The sequence below is a fragment of the Suricata suricatta genome, chromosome 10 (assembly GCF_006229205.1).
Source record: "Suricata suricatta isolate VVHF042 chromosome 10, meerkat_22Aug2017_6uvM2_HiC, whole genome shotgun sequence".
Lineage (NCBI taxonomy): Eukaryota > Metazoa > Chordata > Mammalia > Carnivora > Herpestidae > Suricata > Suricata suricatta.
This window is the reverse complement of record NC_043709.1, coordinates 23,951,556-23,969,944: the sequence shown is the minus strand read 5'-3', so window position 1 is coordinate 23,969,944 and position 18,389 is coordinate 23,951,556. Positions and strand designations below refer to the sequence as shown.

Sequence of the window (18,389 nt, the reverse complement as noted above, 5' to 3'; positions counted from 1 at the left end):
TTGTCTCCCCTCTCTCATGGATCACCTTCTCTCCTTGCTTCTCTCCTTCATGCCTAATGCCTGAAACCTGTTGCTTCATATATTTTTCAGGGTTTTTTAGGCAGGAGGGTAAGTCCTTGTTATCCCAAATTGCTGGAAGTGGTAGTTTTCCTCTGTGATTTGTGACCCTATTTTGATCACCTACTTAATTCTTATATGTAATAGATCTAATTCGGGTCCATTGAGCTAACTTTCTAATACCAGCACCATGCTGTGTTAATTTCAGAGACTTTGTGTTATTATGTAATGCCTAAAAAGGTTAGTAACACCTTTTATCTTTTTACTATTGAAATATTTTTCTTTCTGGATGGACCTCAGAATCATTGTGCAAATTTCTTTCTAACCAACATTCAATTTCCTGGCAAATTTTTGATAACATTTTTATTATAATTCCACAAAACAGATACATTAATTTAAGAAAAATTGACAGCTTTACAATATCAACCTTCATCTATAAAAACATGACATGGTTCTTTTTTTTGTCAAATCTCCAGGTCACACAATTAAGGTTATTGTTGCCTTCTTGAATTTGATTTTCTTGTATACTTTCTAATTAATAAAGCTAGTCTTCTAATATATGAGGTTATTAAAGGGTAATTGAGTTTGTGTCCATTTACTCTGCAGAACCCTTTAATAAAATCAAATAGTTGTTCAGATTTTATATGGGATGGTGAGGGGGGTTCTAGGCATGCTATCACATCATCTGCAAATAATATATTTTCTATTTCTTCATTCTATTTCTTCTTTGTATTGCTTTACATCTGAAATTAACTCGAGTTTCTAAATTAATAATTTATAATATCAGAGATAGTGGGAATCCTTGTTCCGGTTCTGCTTAAAATGGAAATTTTGACTAAGAAAGAACAAACAAATATTGAAACAGAATATTTGAGAATAGAGATATTTACTCATTGTAATTAAGAATATGTGACTCACTTGTTAATATTGGAAGAGTGACATTCATACTTTCTCTACTCTTTGTCTTCTGTGCCCTTTTCTGTGCTTGCTGGATTTGCCAGTGTTTTGGAGACAATTTCAGCAGAAAAAAATCCATATTTCACGTATTTTCTAAGGAGGACTTTTGTTTTTGCGATCTCACTACTCAAAAGAAACAAAGGTATCATTAAAAATATCCATTGAAAGTGAAAGCATGTTCATTTTTAATTTTATTTAAAAAAAATTTTTTTAGTGTTTTATTTATTTTTGATACAGAGAGAGACAGAGCATGAAAGGGGGAGGGGCAGAGAGAGAAGGAGACACAGAATCCAAAACAGGCTCCAGGCTCTGAGCTAGCTGTCAGCACAGAGCCTGATGCGGGGCTTGAACCCACGAACGTGAGATTTGACGGGAGCCGAAACTAGAGGCTTAACCAACTGAGCCACCCAGGCTCCCCAGCATGTTCACTTTCTAAAAAAAGGTTTTACAAGATTTGTTCCCTTGATTATATATCTGAATAATAATTTATTTAATAAAAATTATGAGTATGGTTATGAGAAGAAAAAACCAGGGAGGCATGCTCTTTGACTAAAATATGCCAAGGATATGCACTCACAGACTGATTATACTTTTACTCTACTTATTTATTTCTGAGGGAAATGTATTAAATTTTAGACATAGGGAAAAACTGACAAAAGATGACACTTACGTAAGAAGAAGAAAGAGAATGAACACTCAGTAGCACCTACTACGAAGTGGGCAGTATGCAGGACACACTGCAGCGCTTTAAAACAGGTGTCATTCCAACTTTTGGAAGAACAAATGAATGACCTGCAAAGCCATCTGTCTAGTAAACAGCAGAACCAGTGCTCAGATCTGGGTCTGACTGACTCAGATGCCCAAGCTCTCCCCAACAGAACCCGGTGACTTGGACTGAAAGCCTGTCCCCTCAGATTGCTGTCCCATAATCATGGTACAAAGTGGACTCTCAAGGAATGTTGAAACTAACAGTGAAGGCTGTCATGAAAGGGAGCTCCTTGGTTATCCCTCCAGGCTTCCCGTCTTCAATATCCTTATCAGTATTACTCCAGTATCAATATCCTCAGCTTCAGTGCTTCTTTCAGTCAGTGCCCTCCTTAAGCCCTGACGTGAGACTGATATTCAAGAGTCAGCAAATGGCTGGCTCACATACTACCAGATGAGAGATGTTGGGAGCCCTTTATTCTACCACCACTTTATTTTTAGTCTGAAAGCCTTCCAGATGTGCTGCAAGAAACCAGATTCAAATGGCTGGAATTGCACAGCTTCCAAGCAAACAAGCCTCCGAACAAGCCTCCCTTTCCCTTTGTGAGCAGATTTCCAGTCCTACCTGCAGTGAAGGAACTTCCTGGGGCATCTCAAGCCAATAAAGAGAGATAAAGGAGAGGCATGTGGGTGACTCAGTTGGTTGAGCATCTGACTCTTGATACTGGCTCAGGTCATGATCCCAGGGTTGTGGGATCAAGCCCTGCATCAGACTCTGCTGAGTGTGGAGCCTGCTTGGGATTCACTCTCTCCCTTTCTCTCTCTCTGCCCCTCCCTCCACTCACATGCTTGCTCTCTCTCAAAATAAATAAAGAAAAAAAGGAAATAAATAGCAGTTGCCTACATCCTTTGTGCTGTTACCAGCTTATTTTTCATTGCCTTTTTTTTACCTTTCTGGGATGACGAGACATGTAAACAATAAGCAAGTTCTTTTCAACAAGGCCATTTGCAGGATGGCCGTTGTGCAAAAATGCAGTACTCTGCAAACATAGAGGCTGCTACTCTGGTTCTATAAATAGAACAGAATCTCCTCATTACATGATGGAGTGAAGGATGGAAGGGAATTCTCCACCTTGGAATGCCTTCAATTTTAGGCTTCTAAAATAGAAGAGGCTTCCGTAGCCAGAATGTGTTTGAAAACACACATTCTGTTAGTAACAATTGGTTTCAAAGAAACTACCATCCAGTTCACTTACTATATTTTAGAGAAGCTGTTGTCCTTTTTTCTGAAAAGTCTATGACATTATTTTAGAGGAAAGTTAAGGATCAAATCCCCCCCCTCCCCCCGCCAAAAGTTTTAGCATGACTTGATACAAAGGCTAGTGTCTCCTGGGTCATGAAATTACTGTCCAAGAATGATGATAGAAGGAACTTTCTTTAGATATTTAAAATTAGATCAAATGAGATACACTTGACCACAGAAGAAAACATCTGGGCTTGAAAATAAAAAAAGGGTATGGGAGGTGGTATAATAATTTTATTCCAACTTCCCCTTCCTGTAATTTTTGTCATTATAGATCCCAGTTTTTAATATCAATTCTAGGTTCAATTAAGCACAAGTATAAATATAAAAAATATTGCCAATTATAGTTTTAAGATGGTTGTAAAATTGAACCCCAATTGCAGAGATGTTAAAATGTGGGAAGAAATATGCTTTAGAATAAATGAAAGAGAGCACTGAGAAAATAATTTATGGTTTACTTTTAATGTTGGCTTGCTTCTTTTCAACCAATTTCTAGGCTTTTATATTGACAAGTTAGAGGAAACTTTTCAACCAGAGGTCACTGTACTCTGATAGCCAGACAGAGACAGACGATCCTATCAACACGTTACTTATTTTAAAATGAAGTCATTCTTATGGAATCATCAATTGATAAGGAATATTCCCACCTAGGTCCTGCTAGTCGGTTTCAATGGGGCATGGATATTTGAGAAGGAAAAGAGGGCGCCCTGGGCTGGCCTTTTCACTGCCTGCACCTCCATATTCACTTTCTTTAGCTCTGCAGTTATTTGGAGTTTGTTTATAGTTTCCCGTGCTGCACTGAAAAGTAACAGAGATTTGTTAGTTTGTGTTGTGTTCTGAGAAACTAAAAAGAAAGGGGATAAAAAGGCAATTTGGGTAGATGAAAACACAAACATTTTTAGGGCATCTACAGACTTTTGGTCAGTTTCTTGAAGGAACTCTTCAAAGGCCATGACATCTTCTGGGAGTTTTTTTTCTGCTTTTATGAGTTGCTGTTCCTTCACTGCTATGCGGTTTTCAAACTTTTTAATTGTATTTCATTTGGTTGAGAGAGCATACTAGAAATGTTGAAAACAGAAGTGCAACATTATTCCACGTTTCTAGTTCTTTGCTAGTAAATTTCTTTTAAAGTCATTTTCTTGTTAAATTTATTTATTTATTTTGAGAGAGCGAGAGCGAGAGCGAGAGAGAATGTGAGAGGGAGAAGGGCAGAGAATGAAAAAGAGAGACAGAATCCCAAGCAGGCTGTGCATCATCAGTGCAGAGCCCGATGTGGGGCTTGAACTCATGAACCATCAGATCATGACCTGAGCTGAAACCAAGCATCAGATGATTAACCACTTAACGACTGAGCCACCCAGGTACACCCCCTGCCCCCATTGCTAGTACATTTCAATAGTCTCATAATGAAGGGTAAAATAAATTGCATACTATATGATCACTTGTATTAGAAACAGAAGCATGGGGGCTTCTGAGCGACTGTTGTTGAGGGTCCAACTTTAGCTCAGGTCATGATCTCGAGCTTCCTGAGTTCGAGCCCCACATTGGCTTACTGCTGTCAGCACAGAGCCCACTTCAGGTCCTCTGTCCCTCTCTCTCACTGCCCCTCCCCCACTCATGCTCTTTCCCTCTCAAAAATAAAAATAAAACATTTGAAAAGAAATAGAAGGATGCCAAGTCTTGAGAGTATAGCCTTTATTTCATGAGGGAGTTTATTTGAGGATCACTAGAATGGAGACTGCTTCCTCTCTTTCACTTTTATGAAGAACTCAGTGTTGTTCCAAAATGGCTGTGCTCCATAAATCAAAAATAGCTACATATTCCCTCAGGCTCTATGCTAAAAAAAAATAAAAATGAAAAAAGCTATACATATCCCTCCAAAAGCAGGTCCACGTGGTATTATTCACAATATCCCTCCAGTATTTCTGGGCATTGGGAAACTGTGCTGTCTGCAGTCACAAAGCGTCCTCCATTAGGAAGTAGCAGGAGAGAATTAGATTCTATAACACATTTCTCTGCGCTCTGGGAGGGTAGAGGTTTAATCAGCCTCTGAGAGCCTTGTTTAGATCCCAGAATAAACTTTGACGTTTGGGTTTTATTTTTTTAGTACATTCTTAGAATGTAAGAATTCACTTGGGTTTTTAATGTCATGCATGAAAAAGAAATAATAAAGTCACATAATATAAATAAATTTAAAATATTTAAATGAGAAGATTTTAAAGAAATATCAATAATTAAATACCCCAAATTTATATCAAAACAAATTTCATTCAGGGGCACCTGGGTGGCTCAATCGGTTAAGTGTCTGACTTCCACTCAGGTCATGATCTCACAGTTCGTGGGTTCTAGCCCAAAATAGGGCTTTGTGCTAACAGCTTGGAGCCTGGTTCAGATTCTGTCTCCCCCTCTCTCTGTCCCTCCCCCACTCACACGTTATCTCTGTCTAAAAATAAATACTATTAAAAAAAACAAAATAGGGGCGCCTGGGTAGCTCAGTCGGTTGAGCGGCCCGCTTCAGCTCAGGTCATGATCTCACGGTTGTGGGTTTGAGCCCCGAGTCGGGCTCTGTGCTGACGGCTAGCTCAGGGCCTGGAGCTTGCTTCGGATTCTGTGTCTCCCTCTCTCTCTGACCCTCCCCTGCTCGCGCTGTCTCTCTCTGTCCCTCAAAAATAAATAAAAGACATTAAAAAAAAAAAAAAACAAAATAAAAGAAATACTTAAAAAAAAAACAATTTCATTCATTACTTGATTTGACAAGTATTTATTGAGTGCCTACTGTATGCCAGGACTGTTATAAGGGATACTAACAGAACAATGAACAAAATAAACAGATTTGCTTTTATGGGATATACATTCCAGTGGAGCGGGGAGTCTATTACAGGGGAGTAACAGGTCCAGTAGGCAACGGGGGCAAAGGCAGAGGGTTGCCATTACACAGAGCCAAGAAATGTCTCCACGATTTGGTGAAAAATAAACAGAAACTGGAAGGAAATAGGGAGCAAATCATGGGAATATCTGAGGCAGAAAATATTCCTCCCAGAAGGAAGAGCCTCCAGTGCAAAGGCCCTGAGGCAAGAGCAAAATTGTGTGTCCTAAGAACAGCAAGGAGACCAGTGTAGTTAGAAGAGAGTGAGCAAGGTGGGGAGTGATGGGAATGAGGTCAGAGTGAGAGAGAGCTAGCCAGGGACAGACAAGTCACTAAAGGTCTTCAGCAGAGGAGGGGCATGCGTGGAGAACAGTCTCCTACCACTGGAGAACAGACTGTAGGAAGCAAAAGCAGAAGCAGGAGACAAGCGTTCAGAGGTTATAACTGTAATCTGCGCAAGAGATACCAGTGATGGGGACTACAGTGGCCGCAGGGGAGGTCATGAAAAGTAGTGTGATTATGGATGTCTTGGGAACATATATTTGCAAGTGTATTTGGATGTGGGTTGTAAGAAGGAGAGTTGGGAATAGCTTCCATATTTTTGTCCTAAGCAACTGGGAAAATAAAATTACTACTCACTGCAATGGGAGCACTACATGAGATGTGGATTTTCACGAGTAGAGTATAGAAGGGACAAAATTTTGGAAATGTGAAGTCTGAAGTGCCTGTTGGGCATCTAAATGGAGATGTTAAGAACTACAGTTAGTGGCCTCTGTAAATCTGGAGTTCAGGGAAGAGGACTGGGTAGAGAAATACATGTGCATGTTGTTTAAAGCCATCGGCCCAGAGGGGTGTAGATAGGGCACAGGGTGAGGAGTGAGCCCCAGGGCATTTGGAGATCAGGGCAAAGAGGACCAGGAAAAGAAAACTGAAGGAGTGAGCAGCCAGAGATGAGGAAGAGGCAAGAGACAGTGGGTCCTGGAAACCAGCCAAAGAAAGTATTTCGAGAAAGAAGAAATGACCAAATGACCTAAGTGCTGCTGACAGGGAAGTAAAAGGAAGACTGTGATATGACAAATTGAACTTGGCAATGGGAAGGTCACTGGTAACCTTGACAAAGTAGTTTTGGTGGACTGATGAGGACAAAAGCCCAACTGGAGTTGTTTAGGAAAAGATAGGAGGGGCAACAGGTCTGGAGACTAGTGGAAAAATAAAATGTCAAGGTGAAAATTTGGCAATTCTATGCAAGAAGTCTTCTATTTGACTAAAGGAAGGAAGAAAGAAATTAGTTTTACTACCTCCAGCAGAAACATTTCTCTCTGGTCTTTAATAAATTCACGAGCTGTCCTTTTTGTGTCTGCACCTTCAAAGAAAATGAAATAGACTTAGGTTTAATTCGTTATCCTTCAAAAGCCTGTATAAAACAAAAGCCATGTAATTAAATCACTGTATACAGTGTGTATCTGACTTACAAACCACTATACCTTCAACAAACTTTTTTCCTAATCACTCAAAAACCAATTCCATAATAGTAACTACCATTTATTTTATGTCCATCATATTCCAAGAACTTTATTAGACATTTTATTTTTTTAATGTTTATTTATTTTGAGAGAGAGAGAGAGAGACAGTATGTGTGAGTAGGGGAGGGGCAGAGAGGAAGAGAGAGAGAATCCCAAGCAGGCTTCTCACTGTCAGTGAGACCATGACCTGAACCGAAATCAAGAGTTGGACATTTAACCAACTGAGCCACACAGGTGCTCCTTAGCACTTTAAATATTTTAGACTATTTTATTTATATAGATTTTATAGATTAATTTTAACAATTAATTGCATATTTTTATCTCCATCCTGTATGTGAGTTCAGAGATGTCAAGATGCTTGCCGGATATAATAGCGCTAACATGGGGGGAGGGGCATTTGACTCCTCAGCCCGTGCTAAAGAAGACTGAGCTGTTTTAAATCTTAGTGTTTTGGCCAATCTAGATATAAAACTGAAGTCCTTTACCAAAATGTTTTTGGGGATCACAAACAAATTTATGGCAGGAAAGAAAAAGATGACTACCTTTACCATCTAGCAATCAAAAAAATGTTTCCTTTCAAGGTTTCTTCGTTCTGGAAAAAGTATACATAGGCTGCATTTCAATAATGTTCACTTCGTGAAGAACTACCAGAAGGTGGTGTAGAACAAAGTCTCTTGATTGACATGTAAATAGAAGTAGAAAGAAAATACTGTTTTTCTGTTTGTTTTTAAAGTTTGTTTATTTTTGAGCATGAGCTGGGGAGGGCAGAGAGGGAGAGAGAGAGAATTCCACAGGGCTCAAACCCACGAATCATGAGATCATAACCTGAGCCAAAGCCAAGAGTCAGACACTTAACCGACTGCACCACGCAGCCGCTCCAAAAAGTCCTGCTTCCCAAATGCCCAGTGAGCCTGTACTGCACTAGGGAGCCCACAGTCTTGGGTTGTATTCTGCCTCCCCCTCTTTCTAGCTGTGAGGATGTGAGTCAGTTAGTCACCCTCTCCAAGCCTCAGTTTTTTTCCACCTGCAAAAATGAGGATACTGATTGTGGTAAATTATATTATTGTTCCAAACTATGTTCTGCCCCTCTCTATAAAATTGTCTCCCCCACCCCTTCCACCCACCCCGTATCACGTTTGACCATTGACTTGATTTGGCTCAGGCAATATGAATGGAAGTGATTTGTGTTGCTTCCAAGCAGAAGTTTTAAGAACCACCTGGTTCTCTCGTCTCCTTCTGCCGTAACTCCTGCAACACATCAGACAAGTGTTGTTTCTTCAGTGCAGGACCCAGTGAAAAGCACCAAAGTTGAAAGGCGAATGAGAAATAAACCTCTGTTGTTGTAACTCACTGAAATTTAGGAATGGTTTATGATCACAGCATAAATTAGCCATTACTATTATTTCTACCTCATAGTAGTGTTGCCTTACAACATGCACATAACTTCTTAATCATTAGTTATTATTAAAAATGCAATTAGAATGAGTAATCACTTAATTTTCCCAGATCAATAATAATAGCAATAATGATTATCATAATCATTAATAAATAGTTCTGTGATTACAGTAACAAACAACAAGACTTAAAGTCAGACATTGGTTTGAGTTCTGTTCCACCTAGTGACCTTGAATTAATGATTCAACCTCACCGGGTCATTTTCATCAGAGGAGGAGAGGAGGTAAAAATATCTAACAGCATTTTGTTGAGGATTAAGTAAAGTAACACAGGTGAAAATAATAGGCACCCAGTTATAACACGGTTTTCTTTAAGGCATAGATTATTAAAAAATCCTCAACATTCATGAAATTGGAGTCATAAAATGAACTGCCATGTACCTATCACCTAGGTACACGATCAACATTTTACTCATCTTATTTCTTCTATTGCCATCCTTCACTTTCCCCCTCACTGGAAAATTTTAAAACAAACCCAAGCCATTGTTACCATTTAATCCATAAATACTTTAGTATGTAACTCCATCAGATAAAAAAAAGTTTTAAAACACAGCCAAAATACAGCTATCATCCCAAACAAAATTAACAATTCCTTAGTATCATATTTACCTACTCCAATTTCCCCAGCTGTCTCAAAAATAACATTTTAGAATTAAAAAAATTAAAATCTAAACAAAGATCAATTTGGTTGGTATAACTCCTAAAGTCAACTTTTTAAAATCGGTAACTGCCATCCCCACCTCTCCATACACATTACCGTTATTCCACGTCATTTACTGGTTTAAGAAACCAGATAAATTTCCCTGTCGAATTTCTTTATAATGAGATTGCATCCTCATGGTATTATGTAACATGTGCGCAACCTCCCATATTCACTTGATTAGATTCAGGTTCAATTTATTTAAAAAACATTTTTAATAGGAAAAAAGCATGAAAGTGCTTACTGTAGCTTTTATTTGGTTACTTGTGATGGGTCAGATGAATTGGAATGAATTTCAATATAAAAAAATCTTATACTACCTTCTTTTTTTCACCAATAGAATTTATTAGGAACATTCCAATAATGTATGACACTTATTATCTTTTCCTTTTGTCCTCACAGAGCACAGATCACAGGAAAGGAAATGATTTTTTCTTTTATTTATTTATTTTTTTAACATTTATTTATTTTTGAGAGACAGAGAGAGACAGAGCATGAGCAGGGGAGGGGCAGAGAGAGAGGGAGACACAGAATTGGAAGCAGGCTCCAGGCTCTGAGCTGTCAGCACAGAGCCCATGTGGGCTCGAACCCACGAACCGTGAGATCATGACATGTGCTGAAGTCAGATGCTTAACTGACTGAGCCGCCCAGGTGTCCCGGAAATGATTTTTTAAATCAGCAATTTGGGGGACAAATTCTGTGTAGGCTAAATGTATACAGAAGCTGATAAATACTAAATCTAGAATTTAAAGAGAAATGCAGGAGTATGTAGGAACAGGTACTTTTTTTCTAGCTGTATTGAGATATAATTGGCATCGTGTAAGTTTAAAATGTAGAACATGATGATTTGATACACATATTGTAAATTGATTGCCACAAATAGATTAGTTAACACATTTTTCACCTTACATTACTACTATTTTGTTGTGGTGGTGGTGGTGATGAGAACATTTAAAATCTACTCTTGGCAACTTTAAAGTATATGGTACAGTATTGTTAACTGTAGTCCCCCTGCTATACATCAGATCCTCAGAACTTATCTATCTTATAAATGGAGATTTGTACCCTTTAATCAACATCTTGCCATCTTCCCCACTCCCCAGTCCTTGGCAATAACCAGTCCACTTTGTTTCTATGAGTTTGGCTTTTTTAGATTAAAAAAAATCTTATACTGTCCTTTTACTAAATATTATAGTCATGCTTACCACCTTAGGCTGCTGTAACATACTATCTGGCTGACTTGGTGCGATTTTATTCTTCCAAGCCTAAATAGGTGGTTGTAGTGGGCTTCCCATTTTGGTTCTTCTAGCTATCCGGAAGGGTTTTGACAAAGAGACCACATATGATAAAGCCCTCCTGGAAGCACGAGTGTTCCCTCAAGGCCGGATCCAGTGCCTCATCGCTCCCCAGGGATGTGGTCGAGAGGTGTTGCCCTTTGAGAGTAAAACCAAAGTGAGGCTGCCCACTGCATGGCACTTATTCTCTCCCAGTTCTGGAGGCCAGAAGTCTGAAATGAAGGCATTAGTTTGATTTTCTTTGGGAGTTTCTGAGGGAGAATCCATTGTAAGACTTTCCCCTTGCTCATGGAAAATGCCTATGGAGGGCCTGTTACCTGCAACATCCTCTTGGTGTTACCCAATTTTAAAATCTTTGTCAAATTTGTAAGTGAAAAAGAAGTTATTCTTCTATGCCAAGAAATGTGAATTCCTTGTATACTTGTCAAGAAGCAAGAGGAGGAGAGAAAGGCTGGATAAGGGAAGGAGAAGACAGATTTTGGTAAGATGTAGTTTTTCATGTCTTTTATTGTGACAAAGAATTGAGTGAACTGTTTTATGTCATGAAATTCCCTAGCAAACTACCTCAGTATGACCATTTAATGCCCTTCCGATGTGAAGATTTGTCTTTGCAGAATTAAAAAGTGGAAGAGAACCTTCTCATCAGGCCATTGTTAAACTCTTTACATAGAAGGATGCTTGGCTTGTGGCACTCTCCTTTCCTACCCTCCCAATCTGCCATGGAGACTGACGATACCAGGCACAGTGCAAGAACTCATTGACAGATTCCTTCTTTACCTCCAGGAGTCGGGGATGTCGGCAATAAATATGATGACATTTTGTCTCCTGACCCTGTCCAAAGAAAAGGAAATACATTAAAAATAAATTCTGTAAACCTGTGCATACCAGGTGATGTATGGAAGTGTTGAATCACTACATTGTACACCTGAAACTAATATTACACTGCATGTTAACTCACTGGGATTTTTTTTAACTAACTGGAATTTAAACAAAAACTTAAAAAAAAAATCTGTAAGCCTCATAGAAAGAGGCCAAATTCAACAACCAGTAGTTCCAAATACTTTTCATTGAATTTAAAAATAGTACACACACAAACTCTTTGAGTAAGCAATTCCAAATCTAGGAACTTATCGCAAGAAAAGAATCAGGTAAGTGGGCAAAAATGCATGTACAATAATATTTGTTGACATGTTTTTTAATAAACAGGGAGTTGATTAAATAATCATGGGGTACCCGTAACACGGATTGCCCTATGGCCCCTCAGAATGATGCTGTAGTCACAATTTAGTTCCATTAACAATATATGAAAAGTAAAAAACAAAGTATTTCAAAAAGGTAAGAATTGTATAGATCTTAAAAAACATAGGCCAAATCAGATGTTTGAAAAGTTGTTCAACCAAACATTAATAGTGGTTGTCTTTGATTTGGAGCAACCTCTCCTTTCATTTTTATCAGGTGTGGGATTAGGGTTAGGTGCGAAAATTAAGGAGGTAGCCCACCAAACTCAGTTATCAAGATAAATAACATGTTAATGCAAATTTTAAAAAAAATTCCAAGGTAATTCAGGAAAAGAAATTATGGTGAACAAAATGTTAAAACTTTATTTTTTAAAACCTCTATTTATTTTTGTGAGAGAAAGAGAATAAGCAGGGAGAGCTAGAGAGAGGGAGACACAGAATCTGAAGCAGGTTCTAGGCTCTCTGCACGGAGCCCATCATGGGCCTTGAACTCACAGACCACGAGATCATCACCTGAGCTGACGTCAGCTGTTTAACCGACTGAGCCACCCAGATGCTCCTTTAAAGCTTTAAATACAGACAGAATTTGACTGTGAACTCGAGTGACCCTGTGAGTGAGTGCCTCACTTGTCACACCTGTGTCCTGGCCCACAGATCTTGTCTGTATTTACATTTTTTGACATTTTGTTCATTGTGAAACTTTTTGCATTCATTTTTATTTTAAAAAATAGTGAATTAAAATGTTTGGTTTTGTCCATGCTGCTTGGACTTCTCTGTCTTCCCCTTTCTCTGCCCCTCCCCTGCTCACACACGTGCATGCTCTCTCTCTCTCTCAAAAAAAAAAATGTTTGCTTTTGTTCTCCTCTTTAGGTTTTGCACCAAAGGCAAATGTTTGACTTGCTTCACCCTAACCCCGGTCTTGAATTTTTGTACTTTCTTGTGTTATTATTTCTCAATGAGTTTGTGTAATTTTTACAATGAAAAAAGTATCAATGATATTTTCATTAGGGAAGAAAAAGGATGTTTAGTATTTGATACAAAAAGTGTGCCCATGACAGGAACAAAAATCCTGTTTCAGGTTGCTTATTTATTTATTTATTTTAAAATGTTTATTTATTTATTTTGAGAGAGATAGGGAGGGTAAGGGGAGGGGCAGAGAGACAGAGAGGCAGAGAGAGAATCCCAAGGCGGCTCCAAGCTGTCAGCACAGAGCCCTACTCGGGGCTCTAGCTGGAACCCACAAATAGTGAGATCATGACCTGAACTGAAATCAAGATTCAGATGCTTAACCAACTGAGCCACCCTGGTGCCTCCGGCTCCCTGTTTAAACTTTGCCTCAGGACACACCTGGGTGGCTCAGTCGGTTCAGTGCCCACTTTGGCTCAGGTCGTGATCTCACAGTTCATGAGTTCAAGCCCCACATCAGGCTCTGTGCTGACAGCTCAGAGCCTGGAGCCTGTTTCTGATCCTGTGTCTCCTCTCTCTGCCCCTTCCCCACTCATGCTGTCTCTCTCTCTCTCTCTCTCTCTCTCTCTGTCAAAAACAAACATTAAAAAAAATTTGCCCCGTTCTCTCAAAGAGCCACCTTGAAGAGCTAAGAGTCCCAGAAGCGTTTATTGTGGGTCATTAAAGATCCAGACTTTGGAATGGAGAGTCTGTTGGTTTGACATTTACAGAGTGTAAGCAAGATCATTTAACATTCAAAAAATATTTCTTGAGTACCGACTATGTGCCAGGCATTGTTCGGGTGCCAGAGACAGGACAATTTAAAAACAACAACAACAACAACAGAAAAAAAACACATTTTCTTCATGGAACCTACATTTAATTATTTAACATCTCTGAGCCTGAGGTTCCTATTCCATAAAATGGGAATATAATTTCATCCCTTAAAGCTTTCATGAGGATGCAATGTATATGAACAAGCAAGCAGGGTGCCTCGTGTGCAGACCAAACTCAGTAAGTGGGAGCAATTTTGTGCTAATATTTGCTAATTAGAATGTGATTTTACTTTCAGTGATTATAAAAACAAAAAAAAATGAAAAGAAATATCATGTTAAAGCTTGTAATAAAGGTTAACAAAAATCTACATCATTGATACTATACTTTTCGAATTACTGAAGTTTTTTTTTTTTAATGTTTACTTAGTTTTAAGAGAGAGAGTGAGCACAAATGAGGAAAGGGCAGAGACAGAGAGGGAGACAGAGAATCCAAAACAGGTTCTGCATTGGTAGCGGACAGCCTGATGCAGGGCTTGAACTCATGAACCGTGAGATCATGACCTGAGCTGAAGTTTAATACTTAACCAACTGAGCCACCCAGGCGCCCCTGAAAATTTTTTTTTGGCAGGCAGGTTTAAATCCTGCCTCTGCCTTTTATCAGTGCTTTCTTGTTAGGTCCATCTGATTAAACTCAATGCACCTTCCATCGGGCTCTTCTTCCATCAGATATGGATACTAATACCTTTACAGGCTTGTTGCAATTTTCAAACACAGGTAATGTACGTAGTGTGCCTACTCATGGTGGGCTGATAGGGAAATAATCACCCATAATTTCTTCAAGGTAGAAATCCAGATCTTTCCTCATTCTGGTCCGCTCTGTCTTGTGAATAAGTGCCAGCATTTGACAAGAATAGGAGAGAAAACTGATAACCAATTTTCATAAAAAACCCCGAACTAAAATTCCTGAAACCAGTTCATTTGAGAGGAATCTACCAGCAATATCGGTGCAGGTTTGGGGAACTGACTCACCTTTGTGCATGTTCTGAACATTCCAAGCTTTATCGAAGTGGGAAAATAGGAATGGGGTTTTGTAATGCCTAACCCTAAAGTCTGAAACCAGCTCCAAATAAAAGGTACAATAAGAGTATCTACCAGATACTAAAAGCAGTTTGTGTTTGATTTTCTCAACTCTCTACAACTCAGTGAAAAAGGATTTCCAGAGTCTGTCCATAGGAGATAAAAAGCTTTGTTTATCTCCCATATGCAAACAAAATTTTAGATTCATACTCACTGCCTTTCCAGTTTTTTTTCCCCCACCTCCTTCCCACCCACTCGGACAAATACTCGGAGAAAGGGCTGTGAACTGTGTCCTTGGATGGTGTGGAGAGACCAGAGCTAGCGATTTTTTGTTTACCCGAGAGCCAAAAGCCACTAGGTCCTTGGCCTGTGTAACGTCCTGCCTCCCTTGATTAGATAAGAGGCAGAGCACAGTGATGAGACAATCACCTTCGGCCTGACCTTTAAGGCCTTGCTGGCATATTTAGTGTGGGCTTTTCTATTGACATTTCCGACTGCCCCTTTTGCAAACTGAAAAAAATAACTGGGGGTCAAGGGGAAGAAAGAGTACAGGAGTAGGAGTCAGCCAGTGTGAGTAAAATGATGGAAAAATACTGTGTAAACTAAGAAATGCTATAGGAATGTAGGTTATTATGAAGGATAGTGTCTGTGATTATTTAACAATGACCCAGCAGGAGAGACGTCCACTCTTATCCATCTTGCTTGTCTGCAGGGGCTTTTGATGCAATACTGTATATCTGGACTGTAATCGATGCACTCAGTTCACCCACAAATAAAAATCCGCATGAAAAGAATGACTATGACTTTTAGACTCACCCCCCCCTCCAAATTTGTAAGCTTTAAGTTCATAGTGAACTCAGCAGGGGATCTAGTGGTTGAAATCTTTAACTTAATTGACCCATTAAACAAATAACAGGATTAAAATGAACTAACAGTAGTAGTAGTAGTCTAAGAACACCTATAATTTGAGCTAAGCACTGGGCAAAGTGTTTTACATTTCATTTTTTATAAAACTCAAACAAGTTGATAAAATAGAAACAATTAGCCCATGAGAAAATGGAAAACAAGGTTTAGGAAAGTTAAGTACATTTCCCAAGGTCAAACAGCTCATAAGTAACAGAGTAGGATTAAGACAAGTTTATTGAACCCCAAAGCCTTCTATATTTCTATAATTCTGCCCTCTCCTTTACACCTCAACTTAGTAAGTCTGCAAATATGCTCGTAATTGCAAAATGTAACAGATTCAAATCTTTAGCAGAAATTTTAGAATATAAAATTTTAATATTTCTCTACAAATGATGACTTTATGTGTTTGCTTTTGTGCATTTCTATTTCTCTTATATTATTTCTCTATTATATATTTCTCTTTAAAACTGTATCAGGTGGCTCAGTCGGTTAACTGTCTGACTTCAGCTAACCATCTGATTCAGCTGTCTGACTTTGGCTCAGGTCATGATCTTAGATTGGTGGGTTAGAGCCCCCCGTTGGGCTCTATGCTGACAGATCAGGGCCTGGAGACTGCTTAGGATGCTGTGTCTCCCTCTCTCTCTGCCTCTATCCTGCTTATGCTTTGTCTCTCTCTCAAAAATATACATTAAAAAAAATTTTTTTAAACCTGTTTATAGGGGCATCTGGGTGGCTCAGTCGGTTAAGCCTCCGACTTCAGCTCAGGTCAGATCTCACGTTTGTGGGTTCAAGCCCCGCGTCAGGCTCTGTGCTGACAGCTAGCTCAGAGCCTGGAGCCTGCTTCCAGTTGGTTCTGTGTCTCCTTCTCTCTCTGCCCCTCCCCTTTCATGCTCTATCAAAAATAAAACATTAAAAAATTTTTATAAACCTGTTTATAGACACACACACACATACACATCTGTTTGGGATTGTGTGTCTGAGCTACGAGGAATACATGGGTTTTTTTTTTTTTTTTCCCTGTAGGGTCTCTTTTACTCACATTCTCTATTGAATTCCTCTTTCCTACCTATTGATTTCTCTCTTGAATGGCCAATATATGAGCTAAAGTGTATTGTTATGTATTTGTTCATCTAAAGAATTTTTTGCTTTCTCTTCTTCGTTTTTAATAATATTTTTTATTTAATTTTTATTTTTTTCATTTATTTTCAGAGACAGAGAGACACAGCGTGAACAGGGGAGGGTCAGAGAGAGAGGGGAGGGTCAGAGAGAGAGGGAGATATAGAATCTGAATCAGGCTCCAGGCTCTGAGCTGTCAGCACAGAGCCCGATGCGGGGCTCAAACGCAAGAAGCCTGAGATCATGACCTGAGCTGAAGCTGGACGCTTAACTGACTGAGCCACCCAGGCGCCCCTCTTCTTTGTTTTTTAAATGGCTTTTAAATAACACTAAATTGATTTACTTTTACATTTTATGGTCTTACAGGCCTCTGCCTGCTTTCATGGTCTGTTATTCGTGTTTATGAAGTGTCTTCCTTTTGATTATAGTCTTTGCTGGGCAGAGAAAATGTCTCTCCTGTCTTTGTAGGTTCCACAGCCTAACATGTAGCTTCTAAATAAGAGTATAAACGAAATAAAATGATTAAGAAACTCAAAACCCAGTGCCTGCCAGTGTTTTCACAGCAGTTGATAGGTGAGAAGAGATGTGGGTGAGAATTTCAGACCATCTTCCTTAAACAAACTTGATTCTGTCTCCAACCTTGGGGGCAAATTGAGGGTAGGCCCCACCAGACACAGCTGGGTGTGAGGATGGGGGGTGAGCGGGGCACTGAGCTGAAACCGCTTTTACCTCCAGGAGTTTGGATCCAGGGGCCGGTCCAGCCTATTCTTCAGGAAGGCGTCAGGGGACGAAGGACAGAAACGCCAATCGATTCTCTAGTCTCGGCTCTATCCTCCCCCGCCCAGATCCCCCTTCATCTCGGGAACTTTCTGGTAGGGGATCCCAGAGCGGAGTTGGCCAACCGAAAGTCGTGCGCGGCGCCCGCCACCGGCTTCTGGGCCGCGCGGACCCTGGAGCAACTCCCCACCGCAGCCCCCTCCTCCCCACGCCCAGAGGCCTTCTGCCCGCGGCCCGTCGCGTCCCAGCCCACTGCGTAGAGGTTCCCGACGCTGCGCCTCCCGGGTCTCCGTGCCTAGTTTTTGCACCTGCCCCTGGGCAGAGGTTTCCCCCCATTCGGCCCCATCTGGGAGCCCTGGTCCCCCAGTGACTCCCTTCCGCCTGGCCACGTGATCGACGAAGCGCACCTTTCTCTCTCCCGGTGACCCAGCTTCAGTTTCCTAATCTGGAAAGTGGGGATGATAGTCTTCATATTCACCCGGAAAATAACAGGGCGAACAAAAAAGAGGAGATTCCATGACAACATTTATTACTAGCCCTCATTCGGGTTGTTGGCACTGGCACTGCCGCGGCGACGCTCGGGAGGTGGCGGGAGGCGCGCGTCCCCGGCAGATAGGGGAGGCGGTGGCTGCGAGCGCCCGCCCCGGCTCCACCCTCCCTGCGCGGGCACGGCAGGCCCACCCGCCGCCTCCTC

At 40.2% G+C, this 18,389-nt stretch overlaps 1 protein-coding gene across 1 annotated transcript in view; it reads right to left on the bottom strand.

The window, feature by feature from the left end:
• CCDC38 (coiled-coil domain containing 38) overlaps window positions 1-17,874 on the bottom strand; it is a 39,560-nt gene extending 21,686 nt beyond the window's left edge. The window contains 7 exon segments of the mRNA XM_029955442.1: window positions 976-1,087; window positions 1,089-1,137; window positions 3,740-3,820; window positions 3,917-4,080; window positions 7,187-7,251; window positions 11,638-11,691; window positions 17,648-17,874. Of these exon segments, the coding sequence (XP_029811302.1) occupies window positions 976-1,087; window positions 1,089-1,137; window positions 3,740-3,820; window positions 3,917-4,080; window positions 7,187-7,251; window positions 11,638-11,677 (511 nt within the window). The 5' untranslated portion in view covers window positions 11,678-11,691; window positions 17,648-17,874.
• Window positions 17,875-18,389: the final 515 nt, after the last annotated feature.